The sequence below is a fragment of the Parasteatoda tepidariorum genome, chromosome 8 (assembly GCF_043381705.1).
Source record: "Parasteatoda tepidariorum isolate YZ-2023 chromosome 8, CAS_Ptep_4.0, whole genome shotgun sequence".
Taxonomy (NCBI): Eukaryota; Metazoa; Arthropoda; class Arachnida; order Araneae; family Theridiidae; genus Parasteatoda; species Parasteatoda tepidariorum.
The window spans coordinates 28,684,531-28,706,796 of NC_092211.1; the positions used below are offsets into that span (position 1 = coordinate 28,684,531).

Consider the following 22,266-nt stretch of genomic DNA (forward strand, 5'->3'; position numbering starts at 1 on the left):
GAAATCCCATAAAAATTAATTTTTGTGACGATAAGGACTGATATGAATATTTAAATAAAAAAATTTAAAAGAGTAAAATATAAACATGTTTTTAAATCATCATTTAAATCATCATAATTACATCATTATGAGAAATACCTAAATATTTAACCAAAGTATTTTCACCGCATAAAATTTGACAAACATGAGGCATTTTGAATAGCTCAATGCTCCAACTAGATCACCAATTTGTTTCAAAAATACCTGTTGAAGAGGGTGAACTAATAAGTGTAAAAGGGGGAGTAAAAAGTATTCCATTCGAGAGCAATCAAACTACGTTTTACAAGTAGAGGGAAATATTTAGGTTTTTATTTTAAATTTGACCCCAAATGCCAGGTGGATCCTAGATAAGATTCCCAAGCATTTTAGATATTTATAAATTTCTTCTTTATTTAACTCAAATGCACTCATAAAAATAAAACTTACTTCTTACTACTTAGCAATCCTTGAACTGCATTTCGTAGTTTCTCAGGGGGTTTTTTTCTTTTCTTTTCCGAAGCGCAAACTCTGAAATATTTGAGGATCTAGTTCCTCACTTTTCTGACATCTCAGCGTATTCCGAGAGTTTATGTTGTTTACCGCGAGTTAAGTAAAGATTACTGTCGAATGTAATAACATTCACATATTACAGTAAATTGTACGGGAAAAAGAATCTAGATTGACGTTAAAAGAAAGTCACGTTAGCCTTCTTTAATGTCCCAATCAATTTTCCAGTATTTTTAATCCGATTTTAAAAACCAATCATGCAGAACATTTTAGGTGTTAAAGCGCTCGCTTATCAAATAGGTTTCCTGGGTTCGATTTCTGATGATGACTAAGTACATTAGTACACTTTTAACACACTTTGTATTGTTTTTTCAAATTAATTGCGTTTATGCATGTATTGTATCAGGATTATTACTTTTGACGCAATTCATATCCTCAAACGAGTGAAGATAATCATTTGTTTCATTTGACAAGGCATTCATCTGAAATACTTTCTCAGAAACGGCTTTTCCAAAGTCAAAGGATACTTCGTCAAATTTGATGATAATCTATTTAGCTGGTTATCTAAGAAAATTAAGTATCCAGATAAATTTCGAAACCTTCTGCCAAATATTAACCTAGTAGCTTTCTTGCAATGAAAAAGGCTATTTTCATTTGTTATTTGATAATAAAAATAAGTATGTATTGAGGCTCATGCTCGAAAACTATAAAAAAAAATTATTATATTTCAAAAGATACAAACTCGACGTATGATCTTTTTATAATGCATATATTCCAAGATACAATACATATCACACAGTAAAGAATATGACAGCATTAGCATTATATTGCTTCACAAATGAAAAACATTCATACTGCAAAATTCAAAGAAAACTTTAAAAGCTCCGTGATATTTGTTCCATGTATATGAAGAACTTCAATATCTGCATATCACATACTCTAAAGAAAAACAAAGAAAATAATAAATTCATTTTTCCGTCACGTAAGAATTTACATTCTATACGAAAGAATCCAAAATATAATATTCCGGTTTTCCAGAATGAAGAACTAACAGCGCCATCTTTCCAATCGACCACTGTTGCCAAAATCCACTAACAAAAAAAGAAACTTTATGCATTATAAAGACCAAAATCACCAATGTCGATTTTTTATAAAGGAAACGGAATCCTACTCACCTTCTGTTGGAGTTACCCTTCTTGAAATTCCTTGAAAAGTATCCGGAAAATGCATGTCGAATCGAGAGCATATATTCAAACGTCGATCCTAAAAGTTTAAGAAAAGCATTTTCTTCGATGTAGAAAGATGCAAATGTCGTCCAAGCGCATCCGCTTCAGAACGACACCAAGACCAGATGAAATGTCCCCACATTTGAAAGTTAAAGTAGAAAGAAAAAGGGTGACTATCTTCTGCATGTAGAAGAGGATATATATATCGTTGCCACTTGAAACAACTGAGCTTCGTTCCGATTTTCCTGTCCATAAAAAAGAACTCAGAGTTGGCTCTTTGCTTCAGACTTGTATTCGATCCGGAAGAGAAACTTATATTTTTTTTTCTCGTTGTTGTTTCTCGACAGGATCTGCTGTACGACAGTTACACATTCCATATTCTAAATTCTAGAAGAAAAAACTGATGCAAGAATTTGGAAAAAAATTTGGATATTCTCAACCTTTATGTTTCTTTCATTTTTTTGAAAAGTAACATTGGCATACATGACGAAGAAAATGAAAACAATCTCCAGCGGAAGCAAAGGTTCGATTCACTTCTAAACTTCGTAAATAAATTCTTACTTCAAAAGATAAAGAGAGTATTCTTATCGCATTTTTTGAATCCAAATGAAACATTTTAGAAACAAAGGAGCTGTTTTTTAATGTCTATAAGATTAACCTATGTCTACGGGATTAACTACAATTTTCTAGCCAAAGCAAAGGATGCTATGCATTTCTAAACTTGATAAATAAATTCTTACTTCAAAAGAAAAAGAAAAAATAAATTTAATGTCTATGAGATTAACCTATGTCTATGGGATTAACCCCATTCTGTATCCAAAGCAAAGGATCGATGCATTTCGAAACTTGATAAATAAATTCTTACTTCAAAAGAAAAAGAAAAAATGAATTTAATGTCTATGAGATTAACCTATGCCTATGGGATTAACCACATTCTCTAGCCAAAGCAAAGGATCAATACATTTCTAAATTTGATAAATAAATTCTTATTTCAAAAGATGAAGGAGAAATAAATGCAATATCTATTAAATTTACCTAGGTCTATTGAATTAACCACATTCTACTGCCAAAGCAAAGGATCGATGGTTTTCCAAACTTGATAAGTAAATTCTAAAAGATAAGGGAAGAAATAAATTTAATGTCTATGAGATTAACCTATGTCTATGAAATTAACCAATGTCTATGACATTAACCTATGTCTATGAGATTAACTAGCCTATGTCTATGGGATTAACCCCATTCTGTATCCAAAGCAAAGGATCGATGCATTTCGAAACTTGATAAATAAATTCTTACTTCAAAAGATAAAGTAAAAATAAATTTAATGTCTATGCAATTAACCTATATCTATGGGATTAACCACATTCTCTAGCCAAAGCAAAGAATCAATGCATTTCTAAATTTGATGAATAAACTCTTATTTCAAAAGCTCAGGGAGAAATAAATGCAATATCTATTAAATTTACCTAGGTCTATTGGATTAATCGCATTCTATTGCCCAAACAAGAGATCGATGCTTTTCTAAACTTGATAAGTAAATTCTTACTTTAAAAGATAAGGGAAGAAATAAATTTAATGTCTATGAGATTAATCTATGTCTATGGGATTAGCCACATTCTCTAGCGGAAGAAAAGGTTTGATTCGTTTCAAAACTTGATTAATCTTATATCAAAAAATAAAGAAGACATTCTAATCGCCTATTTTTGAACTCTAATTCTAAAATAGCTGTTTTTAATGTCTATAGGATTAATCGTTTCCTAAAACAAGTAAAAATGCCACTGTCTTTACAACTACTGTCTCTACTGAAATATGTTAAAGAGGATTATTCTAAATTATTTTATTATATAGAACAAAAGATTGCACAGCAATGTATCAGTGATAAATTTTCTAAGCAATTGCTAGAATTGCATTAAAAAATAATTCTTGTAGAATCACTAAAAATAACTGTAATTGTTGGCGAATAGTTGTTAAAATACAGTATCAATAAAGCAGTTTTGTTGCTAAAATGCATAATTTTGAAATAAATATATTAGCTTAACTTTGAAATTCTCCAATCAAATGCACATAATGACTGGAATTGTGCAAGAAAATTGATAAATCCAAGCTTATTTATTTGAATATGAAAAAAATTTTAAAATATAAGTATGCAAGAAGTTATTTGTAAATTGATTTGCGTTAATATATAAAAATATTTAAATAATCCTTCTAAGTAATTGCTAAACTAAAATAGTATGCTACACAAATGTATTATTGTTCCAAGTAGTTAGTGCAAAACCTAAACACAAATTTGTAGACAATTGTAGACAATTTTTTTCTTAATATGGTATACTGCAAAAAATCCCAGATAAAATTACAGTACAAAGTATCGGCACTTTGGGTGCATCATCTGCGAAATCCCCTTTTACCGTGAAATATTATGCGTAATTTTTACAGTAATATCTATTTAATTACAGTGATATTAAGGTAACTATTACTGCAATAATTACCGTTCATCGGATTATTTTTTGTTACATAGCATATTCCGGTAAAAATTAATTTAACGGTAAAAAAATACCGATACTCTGAGTGCGGGTAATTTTTATCGCAATTTAATCTAGAATTTTCTACAGTATAGACTACAAATAAAAAAAAAAGATGAATTGAAAAATCTGATGAATCTACATGAAAAATCTGTTGATGTTACGGAAAACTGTAAAAAATCATTAGCTAAGATATTTTGATACTACATTGATATTTTATTTTATATCATCTTCAATTCCTGCATGAACAGGAATACTTTCAAAAAGAACAATTTCTATATTCCGTACTCAGAGTAAATTTGAGAGTTTGAGGTTTCTATATTTTTCTCTACTTTCTATATTTACTACTATTCTATGACTCCTATTTCTTTTCAATTAATGCAATTTTCTTTATTTTTTAATTATTTGATACAATGTAAACAAGAGTCTGATAATGCCTTCTATTATAATGCTTTATAGTTAACGAAAAAGTTAATATGAGACCAAACAGTTTTAAGCTTCAAATATAAAAATGGTTGCAGACATTTCTCAATGAATATCAAAAATCCTATTTAAGATAGCGAATAAGGGTGATTGGAATCGTCAACTTTTTAAGAATTGTGTATTTATTTAATGCAAATAGTCATCAATAACAGTTGTACAGTAGTCATAAGTTCAAATGAATTATCTAATTGCAAATTTTGTTTATGAATTTTCTTAACAGTGTAAATAAATACAACTTTATATAAAAGAAGATACATTAAAGAGAATATTAACTATTACGTTTTTTTAATTTATATGAAAATGCATAAAATGTAATTGATATACGAGATATCAAGATAAAAAACGAAAAATTAAAGTATTCAGATTTTGAAGAATCCTTAGAAATAAAACTAAGTGATATAATCTTTATACTCTGTACTTTTGAATTTAATGGAGCCATCATTCCCAAATTTATTTCCAAACTGAGAAGATCTGATCATTCAGCCAACTCAAAAGCCATTCACCTCACTTTACGAACGTTCTATCAAGGAGAAAATATCTCTCTCCCACCATTCACAACCAATCAAGAAAAAAAACCTAAAAAACACAAAAAACTTCCTACATAGAAGCTTCCTTTTTGCACTGTATATGCAGATATCTTGCATATATAGATCCAAATAATATAGATATATCATCCCATTTTCAGTCTTCGTGACTTAAGTGTTATCGATCGTTATATGATGACCAGTAATTTCGCCAAGTCAGTCGATTCCTACTTTTTTTTTCATCTTTTTTGAATCAAAAGGGGGTGGTGGAGAGAAGGGATTCATCACCTTTTCATCACTTCTCCGAAATTCTTGGCGAATGATAGGATTCTAGGCGTTTTTCCTTTCGACCATGATAATGACAAATCAATACGTATTTTTTACTCGTCTTTGAAATAGGACACTGTCCTGGTTGATGTCTCTTTGGTCTCGCATGTTAACTTCACAGTCGAAGAAAATGTCTTTTCCTTAGAATTTGGTTTCAGTCGAATAAAATAATTGGAAGAAAAAAAAGTAGCTTTTCTGGTACTTGATACTTGCAATTATCTCTAGTTAGTTTATGGTCTGTTGTTTGTTTAAACTGCCACTTTTCGTTGTTGATTGATGCAAATAATAGTTATTGGTAATAATACATGCTGTAAAGACGATAGTATAATAAATGAAACCTCCTTAAAATTGGATCCAATTCGAATAAAATAATTATAAAAATGCAGCTTTTCTTGCTACTTGATACTTGCAATTATTTCTAGTTAGTTCATGGTCTATTGTTTGTTTAAATTGCCATCACGCGTTTGTTGGTGTAAATAATAGTAATTTGTAATAATACTTGCTGTAAAGATGAGAAATATAATAAAGGAAATCTCTTTAGAATTGGGTCCCATTCGAATAAAATAATTTCAAAAAAGTAGCTTTTCTGATTACTTGATATTTGCAAGTATTTATAGTTAGTTCATAGTCTGCTGTTTGTTTAAACTGACACTATTATTGTTTTCTTTTTATACTTTTTTTTACTTCAAAAATATGATTATTTTTTTAATAAGCAAATAAATAACATATCAATTCCTAAAAATACAGTACACAGCTAATATTCTAAAAGTTTTAAATGTTTTCACCAAATATTTTCTAAAACTTTTATTAAAACATTATTGTAAAATTTCTTAAAACTAATTCAGACGATATATATATATATATATGCATCAAATCATAAAACTAGATTCTGTGGTAGTCAAGAATTATATTTTAAACTTAAAATCCGAAATAATTTTCAAATGCGTTATTTTTTTCCAATAATATAGAAAAGTGTATTTTCTTTTTTGTTGGAAAAACATCAAATCATATTAGCAATGGTAAAATTTATTTACTTTTTGCCATAAACTATCAGTTGAATTTTGGAGGTTTAATTTACTTGCATTTAATAATGCTAATTATCTTATAAAAATTACTCGAAGCATTTTTGATGAAAAATATAATTATATAATAAAGTTTAGTCTACAAATAGATAAAATTTCTAAATACATTATCTCTACCTCCGGATCAAAAAAAATGTCGTGCCTGAATAGTTGCAAATCTGCATTAGAGTAAAACAAAACAAAGGCCTTCACACCGGTTACCATAAACGAGAAATCTGATCCTTTCTTAGTTCAAAAATGTTACACCCTTCTTATATCCCCCATTGCACAGTTTGGTAGTCTGAAGATTGTCACATCTTTCTAATTCCTCTCCCCATGTGCGCAGCTTTTGCTCGTTCCTTCGGACTATTAAGTGATTCGTGACTCTTTTCTCAGAAGTGTTAATCCTCGTCAAACTATAGTCAATACTCAATGGTATTTTGTTTTGTAAGCAAAACTTGGGAAGGCATTCAAATTTAATTTTTTTTCCAATTAGCTTTCCCGTGGAATCTCCCTGTTGCATGGTTACGCTAGACTATACAGACTAGGCAGTAAAAAAACTTCTTCATTAATTCGAATGGGAAGTCTTCAGCTACCCTTCCAATGGCTCAGATCTGCAATAGCATTTAAAATTTAGCAGCAAGCTTTAAATATATATTCTTTCGAAATTTGCCGAAATAATTTCATTCTTTTTTAAGTGTCGTTCAATGAAAAGATTTTTAGACCCATTTAAAGTGTTTTTTATGTATAATTAAAAACTACATTGACAAATATGTTTTAGCATATTTAAAGCGAACTTTATTTCAAAACATTTTGGAATCCACTGTGCTAAAGGTTCCAAACTTTCCTCCAAATTTTTTTATAAAATTATGTTTAAATTTAAAACATCTTCAAAAGCATTCTAAACTTCCATGCCTGTTTGTGGACAGCCATTAACAAGCCTATACATAAACATTTCAAAACGTTCTCTCCCATATCCAAACTATAATCGATCCCCTGTCGTCCCTTGTCCTCTCCCATCCTCAATCCATGACATTTCTGACAAGAAAATAAAACAAATGGCACAATCATGACTGATGATAAGTCAGGTCCGAAAAGAAGGGAATATATTCTCAAAAAGCAAAATGGAGGAAATTTTTCAAAAGAAAGTCCACTTCTGGCTGTTGTCCAAGACTGAGTTTGGAACTGTTGTCAATGTTGAAAGCTCTGAAGTGATGCCACACTTTTTAAAAAATACATATGGTTTGCCACGCCAATTGGCAAAATGCTTAGGGTAATTAAAGAACTTTTAGAAATTTATTAAAGGGTAATAAAACGGCCTTTTTTATAAATTCGATCGTAAATCAAAATGTAAACAATAATTATGTCATGAAGGACTTTGTTAATCTGATTTCAAAAGTCTTCTTTGAATGATGATGGTAGATTAGTTGGCTCTGAGGCGAAATGATCGTTAAGAGAAAGACGTTGAAAACCATTGTTTTCTATTGTTTTGACGTAAATGTCATCTTACGTTACATTAAAAAAGAATAACGAAGAAAGTGGTAATCACTTAAATCGTAAATAGCTCAGTGAGATTTAAGATTTAAAGTTTTGTTCAAGTTTCTAAATAAAAACTTAAAAATTTTAAGTTTTTTTTTGTTAATTCGCTGTTAATAAATGTATTAAGCTGGATTTTACTTTTATGTACTGATGAATTAACCATATGGGCTCACTTTCGGTAGAAAAGTTATTCAACTTCGATGTTTACCTATAGATAATTATCTGAAAGCATTATTTATGGAAAAAATTTATATTTTGGAATATTTTTTGTTTTATTTCGTTTATTTAAATGTATTCCATTAAATCTAGTTGACAAATTTTAAATGCTTTGGTGGTTAACTATTGAACCTTGTTATCAAATTTTGATATGGTTGCAAGTATTTTTGAAAATGTTTCAAAGGAACTATTATTGTTTTTAAAATTTTAATAACTATAGACTCAGTAGAACATAAATATTTCTAAAAATTAAATGAAGCAAAGAAACTCCAAAACTATCAATAGCTATAGTAGCTAAAGTAATGATTTGTGATAAAATTATAAATGATTTAAAAACAAAATTTTAAATTACAAAAAATAATTTTTTTTGAAAAACTTTAAAATAGTAAATAACCAGTAAAAAATTTTATCATTCATAAGAAAAACTTAAACGTTGTAAGTAACAAAATCATTAAATACCTAAACGATAAAAATGTGTATCTTTAAATGTCGTTTTTAGTCATTTTCGATTTTATCGCAAAGGATTTCACTCTCTATGTTTATTTCAGCATAGGATTACTCGGAGGAAGTGCATAAAATCCCCTTTATGTTTGAAAGATTCCACGAAAAAAATCTTTAAGCACTTCGAGAACAATATTTTCGGTCGCTGCTGAACTGAGTTTAAATTAGCCCTTTATTGTTCTCTGATAATCTGATAGAAATTTCAAACAAATTTTTTTTTAAATAAATTGACAGTGTTTCCAAGAAATGCTTGCAAAACTAATGTCTGTTTTATTCTAAGATGTAGTTAAATGAATTCTATTTATATCTAATGTAAAAAATTTCAGATATGTGTCTATATTTTAAGTATTTTTTTAAAGAAATCTCTTTAAATTTCTCACACATTCAAACAAGAAACGGAGAAATAAAAAAAATTATTAAGACAAAATGAAAAAAAAAAAGTTTTTTTTTTTGATTTTTCAATATCTGCTTATTGATATGCATATATATTTAATATTCTAAATGAAAAAAATGCGAAATAAAATAATCCAATCATAGTTCCCCTTCACATTCTAAAAATATTTTAAAAAATAAATTGAACGGTGTAAGAAAAATTTATTAGTATATTGACATATGACGGTTATGGCAATATCTTGCCGATATCGGCACCATGGATGATGAAAAAAATCGCCAACAAAAATTTCTGCCTGGAATAATAAGGTGCCGTCAATATCCAAGGTCGTAGTTTTACCAAGGCATTGATGCTTTTTCATCGGTCTTTCTTATTTATTTTTCCGTTTCTTCCGCTCCGTTTTGTTTCTTCATTTTCCTCCGTCTTCCGCTAAACGAAGAAATAACCCCGGGCCAATATTATCTTCGTCCTCTTCTTGGTCACCCCCACCTACCCACCATGCTCTGCGATTCCCAAGTTATTGGCTCCAGCGCGTTCGCCAACGGCTTAGAGCAAATTCTTTCTTTCGCGCTATATAGATATATTTATATATAGAAAGATGTCTGGTAGGTAAACGCCAAATGGCGATTTTTTTTTCGCCTGCTTTGTACTCGTCGAAGTTGATTTTACTTCTTCTATCTACCTATCTATCTATTATCTTCCGGAAAAAATTGAGTAATTCTTTTAGGTGTAAAATTGAGTAATTCTTAATTGAAAAATTTCTTATAAGTGTGATTTTGTTTTATGTTTAACAATAGCCTGATTAAAGTAATTCCAAATAATGTAAATAGTTTGTTCGTCAAAATTTCATCATTTGTATGGAAAAATTGTTTTGGCTGAAAGCTGTGGCACGAAATAGAGTTTTTCAAAAGAGTTTATGCCCATTAATGATATTGTCAATGTACATTTTGTCACACTAAATCTATTATCTAAGAAATGCGTGTGTTGTAAACAAGATTTCTCTTAAGTACCTTGAAGTAAGACCCACAGTGCGTTGTATATGAACAGTTAAATACCTGTTTTAATTAAAAAGAACATTTACAATGATTTGCTATTTATGAACGCAACTTCTCACAATATTTTCTTAAATCCACTCACAATTTTGTAATTTAGTATGACGTATACAGGATGTAACAAAACTGATGATACGAGCGATGAGATTTTCACCCTACTGTATAAAATTGAAGTATGATCGGAGATGGTGTCGGCGTAGTTAAAATAAACTAATGTTATCTTTCCAAGCAGATGAATTGGCCTTGGTGAACCAGCCTTGGTGGATTAGTGGAAATCCTCTGTCCAGCATAGTTTTTTATCCAGGAACAGCTGAAAAACATAATTTCTGAGACTTCTTTCAAGTCACCTGAGGATTCATGTTCATATTCGATTTGCTCTTACCAATTGCAGGAATTTTCAAACCACTCCTTTACCGATGATAAGCCTTCATCTCAGCTCATCATTCCTTATTTGAGCGTTTGTTGTAAATTGAGCATTTATCTAACGCATACCTTTTACTGTTGGACCTCATGTTGAATGAGAAAAGTTGTTTTTATTTACGAGTTGTATTCCTTACGGTAGTTTTGTTACACCCTGCGCACAACAATAGCATTATTATTTTAGAAATAATAAACTAATATGTGAAACTAAGTACTTTAAATTCATTTTGATTGTCTAAACGTTTAACGGGCACATCAAAAGCGAAATATTGATAACAATAACTGAAGATGTACTGATGTACAATAGTGATCATTATGTTACAATGTTACTTGATTGCTAAATAAGAAATTGAAAAATAGCCATCATAAGAAACTAATTAGTTAGAAGTTTAATGAATGTTTAATTTTGAATTTCCTAAATGCTTAAATATTCAGTTTCTTGATATTTGATGTGTTTTAACTGCCTCGTTAACGGAACGGCGTTAGTTTCTCACACCCGCTAAAAAGTTTGGGATAACTGTTTCTAATTTTCTCGTAATATAAATAATTATTTCAAACGCAGTCGGGGAACTTTGAAATTTGATTACCACCCAAAGGAGTCGAAATACATTAAGATTTTAAGTATAGGTCAACAATTCTAGCCATTAAGAACACTCAGTCATTTAACAGTTAAATGATAAATAAAAATGCAATCGTTATCATAATAAAACGTGTTACACGTTTTGAATATTTAAGTTCCAAATTATATCCTCACAGAACTATAAATTTACTCATTTAATTTTCGGACACCAATCAATTTTTACCAATAAAAAAAACACATTTATAGCTAAATCTAAAATTGTGTGGCGCATGAAGATAAAACCACAATTCAATGCGTATACTTTCCTACATAGCAATCAAGATTTTTAATATTAATAAATTGGGATGCTGTAGTTTTTTTATCTACAAAAACGTCAGATGAAGTTTACCAAATATAAGTGAGGATTATTTATCACATACACCGAAGATCCATTACATTATGACCACCCCCATCTATAACAATGGGCTCGCCCAGGTTTCCACGGTTTCTCACCCAGGAACAATGTTTTGATGGGGCACATTAGGACCCATAATCCTCATAGAACAATCCCTGACGTCTGTAAGCTACTTGAACATAGTTGCACGCCATGTTTACCCATTCATGGCAACAGTTTTTTCTGCGGGGGATAGTGTTTACCAACAGGATAATGCACCATGTCATAAGGGTCGAATCTTCGAGGAACATTCCAGTGACTTTCAAGTCATGTCTTGGCCCCCAAATTCACCTGACCTTAATCCAATAGAGCATTTGTGGTCCTACTTGGAAAACCAAATTCGTGCTGTCACACTACCCCCTAGCAATGTGAGGGAATTGCAGGACCAGTTGGTGAGCGCTTGGTACCATATACCTCAGACTACCCATCAATACCTTGTGGCATCAATGCCACTTCGAGTGCTAGCGGTTTTGAGGGCTAAGGGTGGTCCTACATGTTATTAGAAGGGTGGTCATAATGTAATGGCTCTTCGGTGTATAAGTGAAACTGAAGGAATTGTTTGTCAATTATGCTTGAGGGTTTAAGAACGCGGATGATGAAAATTAATGAGAAGTGAAAATTAGGATATTTCGCCAGTTACAAGAAAGATAAAAGATGAAAGGATTTAGCCAAAAACCAAAAGCTAGCGTAGGAAAAAAATATCATTACGAATTACACAAATTGCTTGATGTCTTTATATCTTCCTTTATATGTTTTGAAAATCTAATGTTTCTAAATTTCGCAATTTTTTCTTTCAACAGACTGCCTACACCTTCAACTGTACAGAGATAGCAAGGATCGGTGCAAGAATGGACCAACGAAAGCATCTCTGTCTCTGGAAGGTTTCCTCGGTATGGAGACTGGTTTCACACTGGACAAGGAAAGCAATACTATGGCACTCATCTGCACGGAAGTCGTCGTGGTACTTGCCTTTGACTCGAGAGAGCTTCTCATTCAGTGGCAGGTGAAGGTCAGGGCGAATCTTGTTGAAGGTATGCTAAAAGTACTTTGGCATTTTCTATTTTTTATTAATTCAGTTTCAATAGCTTGAGTTGTTTTTTTTTTCTTTACTGTTACTGAAAATCTTGGAAAAAATGTGCAAAACCTGTCTGTAATAATGATGAGAAGAGTTGAAGAGACAGTTGGTGAACTCCCTCGAGAAGAGTTGGTGGACTGAGCTCAAAGAAATTCTTGTGAACATCCCTCCTCTTTCAATCGTGTGTTTAAATCGCGATTAAATGTGTTTAATCATGTGTTTAATCGCATTTTCAGATTAAATCGCTGTCTTGCCTACAATGCTCACCAGAAATAAGGGTAAAATGGAGGGATATTAGTGTTCCACTATTTTTTCGTCAATTATGCAATTTTCAAATAATAGTAAATTTTTATTTATCTCTAATCCTAAAATAAAAAGTTATATTTAAACTAAATTATGCTCAAAAAATTGTTTTCATAATTTGACAAAGGGTTTTCAAAATGTTGATTAGTTTGAAAGCCTCTTGGTTAAATTTTGTGTATAACCAAGAGTCACGGCCCGATACACATTTTCCTGGTATGCCCTTTACTAATGTTTTTATATGGTTAAGTGCTACTGCCGGTATACCCTGCACTGATATTTTTAAAGAAAAGGGCCACTGCCCCTCATTTATTTGTCCGGTATAATTAACGTTAATTTTTTAAGGTTAAGTTAAGATTTTTTTAAATCACTTTAAATATCTTACACCTGTCAAACTTACTATGTTTTTAAACTCATTTTCCTTATTTCAATCCCATAGTAACTTTAGAAAAATCGCATCTTTTAATAATTATAATATATCTAACAAATAAACTTGTATAATTTTTTTTAATTAAAGTTATAGGAGCTTTATAGCAAGAATGTTTTCTAGTCATGCATACACTACCTTTTACATTGAAAAATCTCAAAATTAAAAAAAAAAACAGTAATTATTAAAAAGCATTTTAAACATAAACACTTATTTCTTCCTCTTCTCTGACACAAACTTTATACATCTAAAGTCAAATAACCAAAATGTATGAGCCTTAGACTTTTCCATATTACAAGAATTTATTAAAATGACATTGAGTAAGAACCTCTGATGTCTTGGCCGAATTCAAAAGCATAAAAAAACAGCGTATTACTTTTAAAAATATTTGACTCTCATATAAGATCAAAAAAACACAATATTACACACTAGTCTTTTATCTCGAATACAAAAGCACAAAAACTTAATGCATGTCAAAATTTTCTTTTAGCATAGGGAAAAAAAACACCCATCAAAATTCCACCATAGTTTTACTCCCCTCCCCCTCTATAACTGACGACATTTATTCTTACAAAATGTTCCAGCTCGAACTTCTTTCTATGGTTCCCTCCTACAAACCAGATATATTATTTTAGGCTTGCAATGTCTTCTGTTTGATCGATAATGTTTCATTATATTGAGTAGAGGGTAAAAACATTTAAACTAATGAAAAAAACGCCCCAGTGCTAGAAAGGACACGGATCAAAAGGGCATTTTATAGAGGGGAAAAGTTTTCATTAATGCCAGAGGTATTGGAGCGAACATAATTACTTAAATGCTTTTCAATGTGTTGGTGCACGTATGGGATGAAAAATTTTATATTAAGACCTTCAATCAAATAACAGATATTTAAGAGTGTATTTATACATTAAAACATAGAGTCTGAGAAAATATCTCAAACGTTTTTTAATATAAAGATTGTTTCTTCAATGAGTTGTAATGTTAGTACTATTTGTGAATCATATTTTTTTTCTACTTATCATTCATAAATACTAAATTTAATTTTCTGAATTGCTCCAAATGAAGTGTTTAAATATGTGGGACAGTTTTGTATCTAGGAACACTTTTCCCTTCTCGATATTAAGAGTCAGCTATAACAGTCACATTTAGAATCTAATGACAACATATAAATACCGAAATGATTTCCTCTGCTATGCATATTTTACAACACTATTAAATTTTAAATAAAAATTTGCAAACCATGTAAAAGTAGAAATTGTAGTCTGTTCCAAAGGAAAACACCTTGTTGAATACCATGGGACAATTTTATTTTGCAAACTTATTTTGCAAATTTATTTATACAAATTTTATTTTTTTAGCAAACAAATATTTTAAGCTTTTAAGGCTTTAAATTAAGAAAATTATATTGCAGATGTATTACGCAAAGAATAGAAGTGCTTTGTTTAAACCTAATATATAAAAGTCTGAGGCAAACATGAACCTATCGTGCTCAAAATTTCTCAAGGCATTTATTGCATCGAGAATTATGGATGTTAAAACCACTTTCTCCAGAAATTACATTCCCTATTTTATGATGCAGGTATTTATTATAAAGGGCTAGAAGGAAAGAAAACGAAATTTGAAACTTTTATATGTGTTTTTAACAAATCGGAAACTTAATTAAAAATTAATTAGCCTAAAGAAATTTACTTTGTTATGGCACAAAAAAGCTAATTATTTTCGAAAAATTACCCATGAAACCTAGTTAATTTAATTAAGAGTCAGAGGATTTCAAGAGCCAGAGGTTTCGAAACTTATTAACTTTGCAACAACCGAATCGAAAATTTCAGAGAAAACAAGATAGTTAAATAAAAATTATTCAGGCATCAATGTTTTATGTCACAGAACAAGTTAACGAACTCCGAAAGTATAATATTAACATTTAAATAAGTAATAACATTGTAATAATACATTAAACTGAAATATATTTGCATACCATAACATTTACTGTATCTAAAAGATTTCAGCACAACAATCACCCACTGCAAATCGAAATTATTACAAATTATGCATATCTTAAACACTGTCTCAGGGTATAATTATCGCATGGTTTTAAAAAAATCAAAGATGTGGTCATTATATATAAATTATAATTTTTTCACAACTAAAACAATAGGCTATTGGCGACTGTCTAGGAAACATCCCTGAGGATAATCCGATGACATGCCATCGCAATTTTGATCCTCTGCAGAGGGGGTGGCACCCCTGCTTTTGTAAGCGATGACCTGCGCGTGAAGTCGAGAACTTTACGGTCGAACAGTTTAACGAAGACCGATACCCACCACCCTCAGTCCCTACGCTAGCTTATCAGTGTGGTTCTCCACCCACTTACTGAGCGCAACCAGTGATGCTTGACTTCAGTGTTCTGCTGAGAACCGTGTTTTTTTGATCAGTCCACTGCAGGACAGGATTTTAGAAGAGATTGAAGAATTAGAATATTTAAATACAGTTGTGCTATGCATTCGACTTGGTTATCATTAAAGTTTCTATGCTCTATAAAAGAAAATTGAGAAGTTACCATTTTTATTATTATTATTGTTATTATTATTATTTTTTTTATTCCAAAAATGGGAAAAATGTTATTCTTATTGTCCGCCTTAATTTGTGGAACCTTATGAGCAAACTATAACAACGCTAAAAAATGCAATGCTTACAAAATCATTGAATTCATTTACACAAACACACTGAATAAATTTTACGACAAAACAGCCTTCACTATTTTGCACATTTAACAAATCAAATCTTTCAAGAATAATAGTTTAAGGAAACCAAAAAAATAATGTCCATACTTCCTGTTGAACAATTTTTCATCTAGACATTACTTATATCCATCTTACTCTTCAATAGAAATACCAGTGTCTTTGTTCATTGTCTAAACTTGAAATTAAGATAAATGGTGACTAGACTTGAAAGCTTTTAACAAAATAGATTCGATAAAAATTTTAGAGCACTATTTCTTGTTACACTTGCTCTTTGATGTTGCAGATAAAGAATAGTTTTGGCGACAATGTAACAGTGCCTGGGTAGACAAGTTCTTTAAAACTATTTTTAGAAGGGAATAAGTTACTACAAGTTTAATCTAAAAGACCATTTTTCTCTAACAATGTATAAAATGTGGGATATTTATTGGAATTATAAGTAGTTGAGAAATAGATGAATGTTTCTTAATTTTGCATAACTTTTTGTTTTTAATTTAAAAATTGTAAATTTTTGTTTTATTTATAAATGAAAAATGTGACCTTGTTTCGATTTTTATAAAATGCATTCACTTTATATTTAACAATTGTTATTCGTTTGTCTTTTCCTTAAGCTTAACAATAAAACTTTATATATTTATTTTAGAATCTAGGCTTTTTCTGCGCTTGGAAACTGTTCTACTCTGCCTGTTAAAGATCTCGAATAATGATTCATTTCATCATTAATTTCACCATTGAATTTCATCTTTGCATTTCATTTTCATAGAAATTTTTAATCATTTTGCTATTTTTTATTTTTGTTATTTGTTAATTAGCCTGGTTTTGATCCATTTGGTTCAATTTTAAACCTCACATGTTTTGCTACAAAATCTGTCCTTTTATTTCTTTTTAAGATTTGATGAGAGTGTCGACACATGTGTTGGTAATTAAAGCAATATTTCGGAATATTTTGTTTACTTCAGTATTTTTTATTTAAAAATATGAAGAACAACATATTTGCAATAAATGTTAACTAAACTAAAGGTTCTAGTGGAAACTCTGTTACGCAAAAATGCTCTAAACCAACTTTGATAATATGACTATATAGTCATTTACAAAGAATTTTTTTTTAAGTTTAAAAAAAAATTATTCTTCCTATAAGATACTCTTTCGTGCTATAAGGGTAAATTTAATTGCGAAAAAATGCCCTTAAATCTTGTCAGACAGAAATATCTGTTTACATTTTTTTTTTTAAATTTAAATGGCAAAATGCTATTATTAACAAGTTTTTCTACTCTGAAGCTGTGGGAAATTTTTATTGGAAAATAGCAATTTTTAATTCTTCTTTAAAGTACCGACACTTTATGTGAAACCGTATAATGCATTTTGCCATAAAATATTATGCTTTAAATTTTACAGTAATATTCATTTAAATAGAGTGATTCAGTGAGTTTACAGAAATTATTGCTGTAAGAATTAAAGTATATCAGATTTTTTGCTTCGTAGCATGTTCCTATAAAAATGGATCCTATGGTAAAAAGTACCGGTACCCTGAATGCCGGTACTCGTGAAACTCTTAAAATTGATCATACTACAGCGTATGCTCAATTTTGAGAGATTAAAATAATATTTATTATGTTAAAAGATATATTTATCAAGTATATTTCATTCATCAATAATCAACTTAGTATTAAAAAAATGGAAACTAGGAAAAAAAGAGTTCTGTTAAATATCGAATAGAAAATAAGAGCCTTAATTGTTAAAAATGATAATACGAACGCTTTCGTGTTATGCTTTTTCTGAACTGTCACATTTTCGTCTTATGATTTTAATAATTTATTATTAAATGTGACTTCTTTTATATGCCAAACCAGTCTAACACTTCTTCCAGGAAAAAACTGTATTTTCATTCATAAATAATTTTTACTTGAAACTTGCCCTCTTTTTTAAAGTAACATATTCCAACCCTGATGTATTAACAAATGATCTTATCTTTATTAGAATTAATAAAGACAGTATTATCACTTTCTTTCTAGAACATCAGTTCCTGGTGCAGATAGCTCACGTTCCAGTAAAAAGCAAACTGGCAAGTGGGCCAGCTCGCCTGCATCTATTGGACTACATGTTCTGCCTTACAGCAGGTGTTCCGCCCAAACTCTTGGGAATTTGGCCACTTCGGGAGTTGCGAAGGTTTGGAGTTGTGGATGGAAAGTTCTGCTTCGAAGGCGGATCCAGATGTGGCAAAGGTATTCATTTCGTCTGTCAAAGTTTCAATTTAACGAAAGATACATGAATTGCTAAAATTCATATTGGCTTTTGCGTTAAAATATGTGTTAAAAGTTTCTTTGGTTTTGATAGCACCACCCATTTTTATTTTTATACTCTTTTTTTTTATCATCTCAACTTACTGATTATCAAATTGTTATTTTTCAAATTATATTCTGTATATTTATATATATATATATATATATATATGATAAGAATATATGTTATAATAAATATGTGAATTTTCGGTTTAACAAGACTATCGTCAACAGTGATATTTTTTTCTGTTTGGAGGAATATTTGCAAAACTATACCACCTAAACGAAGCACTATTAGTCCATAAGTCCTGCACCCTGCATAACTCCGTCACCCAATCGGAACAGTGTATATTTATTCCGTATAATCCAATGAATAATTTAAATGTCCATGTTTAATGGCAACTATAGACTGAAAGCAGTAAAGCAATTGTTTTTCACGTAATTTAATAAATTTTAAATTTAACACTAGATTGCCTAAGGAAGTCATTTTGACTGCTTTTAATTTGAATTANACATACATATATTTCTAATGGCAGATTATGAACAATTACAGCAGAAAACAAGTAAAAAGAAAGAGAGTACAGAGTACAAATAAATGCTGAAACAGAGTTCATTAATCTAATATATCGCTAGCCTCCCAATAACGCTCAGCGAGAAAAGTCTTCCATAGAGCAGAATAGTAAAGTAGAATGCCAAAATGCAGATCTTTTATCCACTGAAAAGTGTTACCAGATGCACCGCGAGAAGTTAGATCTACTGCGCACTCTGCACATACATATTAAATGTCGTAAAATTACTAAAAATTGCTTCTCGAAGACTTTTTGTCTAATTTTCAAAACTGAAAAAAATCTCTAAATTTAGAAGACCCAATGTAAAATACCAAAAAAAAAAATTTTTTTGAGGTTCATGGAAAAGGGTACCCTTAGATTTTTATGTGATGAAATATTTGCTAATTGTAATTTAAGCATACGAAATAGAATTTTCTTTCAAATCTTTCCTTAATTAAAGTAACCCCTTTTCGAAACAATCACCTGACTATATACTCGGCGTTTTATGGAAAAAGTTGTTCGAAATTTTAGAAACAATGTTATTTAAATTGTATTGAATCACCTCTCCACCGAGTTAATTTGACATATAATATTCTCTGATATTTTTGTAAAAATTGTGTGTATTTTTTAATTCAATAATCAAAATGTTTTGTAAAACACTCTTGTAATATATGTTTACCCATTTTTACGACCAATACTTGATACAAAAATGATTGGAAGTAGTTTTATAAGAGCAGCTTCGTTCATATTTCATTGGAGCATCATATTTTGAATGCTTTTTTATGTAAAAAGGCTTATTGAAATTAATAAAATGTTGCATTGAATCATTCAATCTGCAGAGTTTATTTCGCATTTTGTAATCTCTGACGCACTTGTTCAAATAATTCTTCTAAAAATCATGTATATTTTTCATTATATGATTCAATAATCTGAACTTTATAAGAACTTTTCGGACAGCGTGCTAAAAATACATCATAACAAGCATTTATGAGCAACAAATGTTCAATACAGAAATTATTGGAAGCAGTTTTATAAGTAACAGCTTTGTACATATAACATTGAAATACCATATTTTGCATATTTTTTATGAAAAAAGTATGTTTAGGTTAAGGAATTGTAGCATTGAATCACCCTTTACCCATAGTTTATTTTGAATTCACTGTTAAAAATTCCGGATCAAATTACAATTAAAAGTACTTGTACTTTGAGGGCAGTATCCGTGAAATTAATTTTTACTGTAAAATTTTATACCGCACTTTTTACTTGTAATATTTATTTAATTAATTACAGTCATTCAGTTATTTTACAATAAATATTACTATAACAATTGCTGTGCATAAGAATTTTTATTTCGTAACTCTGAGTGCCGATACTTTTTACCCGAATTTGATCCGGTACTTTTTACAGTATGCAGAATTCTCTGATGCCCTTGTTTAAATGATTCTTCCAAAAAATCGTGAGTACTTTTCCTAATTTGATTAAATAATCAAAACTTTGCAAAATAGTTTCCGATAGCGTACTAAAAATATATATTTACTCATTTTTACGGCCAATTTCTTATACAGAAATGGTTGAAAACATTTTTAAAAGTAATGACTTTTTTATAAGTAACAATGTATCATATTTTGCATGCTTTTTATGAAAAAAAGCTATTGAAAATAACTAATTACAGTGCACAAAAATATCTCCAAATTTGAATCTCCAGAAACCAAAGAAATAAATTATATTTCATATTAATAAAATTGTACATCTACTACTATATTATTAACAAACTTCCATATAGAAAGCAACTCTAAGCCATCCATCAACTTTTTCTTTCATGAATGGCAAGTAATATATGGTTTAATAATAATTCCTTATCTACTATTTACTCAGTTATTCATTTAACTTACTATATCTGTCTGATACATATTGATGAAGTCGTTAATGTCAATCCACCATGTCCATTAGTTATCCATTAGAATCTCTGAAATGTATAGATAATCTTTAAATGGAGCATGTGTCTAATATTTACGAGTTGTTCCATATATATCGACTTAATGTAACATAGAACAATGCCTTGGAATTCGCTTGTTCTATTCCCGGCTCGATGAATATTTAATTTGCTATCTTGATTAATTTATAAGACTCTATGGTTTAAATGATATATTAAACTTTATGGTTTAAATCAAGTCTAACTAATGCGTTACTTTGTTTAATTTCTAGTTTTCATTTTGTTACATATCAATCAAGAAGAAATATAAAATTAGTATTTAAAAAAGTATTTTAGGTATATATCTATATAATTGCTAAAAAAATTAATCTAATAACACATTCAGTTTTATGATTAATATCCTCAGGTCTTAAAATATATAAATATTTTCCTCCTATGTTTCAAAGTATGTTTCCTTTTTTCATATTATATTTTTAAGAAAATAAAAATTATTTTTCTATTTTTGAAACCACAATGAGAAGCGTGGGAATGAAAATAAGTAATTTCCAACGTCTAGAAAATAATTGCATTTTGTCTTACGCAATCTTTTTGTTGCAAATTGCTGAATAGCTTGCTTCTTCTCATTTTCAAACAAAACTATTTTTATGATAGTTAAAAAACTTAAGAATGTATTCGTTAAAAAAGCTATTAATAATTTTCATATATGTGGTGTTAGGAAAAGAAATAAGTTGAATTCAAAATAGATTTTTAATTAAATTTTATTCAATCGAATTTTTTCTTTTTTCGCATTTATCGTTAAAGTTATTTTACACAGAAAACTCGAAAACTGAAACTTATTTTCGCCTTCTGCTTAATGTCTTAAAATCAAAGTAAAATTATTGATTCAATGTTTCGAAATTCTTTTCATTGTATATTTTTCACCCTTTCAAGCCAACTTTAAATAAACATTTTTGATGTTGTCTTATTCTTAATCTTGTTTTAATCCTTGTTTTAAATTTTTTAAATGTTTTAATTTTCTAAACCAGTTTATCATCAATGTTCAGTGAAAATCTCAAAGAAAAAACAATTTTTTTCAAATTTCAGTATTATTTTATGTATTAGCAATTTTTGTTTGATAATCTATTATAAGCATAATGTATTTGCTGCAGTAATGAGTCTGATTTGTCCTT

At 29.6% G+C, this 22,266-nt stretch overlaps 1 protein-coding gene across 1 annotated transcript in view; it reads left to right on the forward strand.

Moving 5' to 3' along the window:
* LOC107445240 (serine-rich adhesin for platelets-like) overlaps positions 1 to 22,266 on the forward strand; it is a 276,058-nt gene that overhangs the window by 234,592 nt on the left and 19,200 nt on the right. Inside the window, exons 3-4 of the mRNA XM_071184549.1 lie at positions 12,598 to 12,828; positions 18,350 to 18,559. Coding sequence (XP_071040650.1) covers positions 12,598 to 12,828; positions 18,350 to 18,559 — 441 coding nt within the window. The remainder of the gene's footprint in view (positions 1 to 12,597; positions 12,829 to 18,349; positions 18,560 to 22,266) is intronic.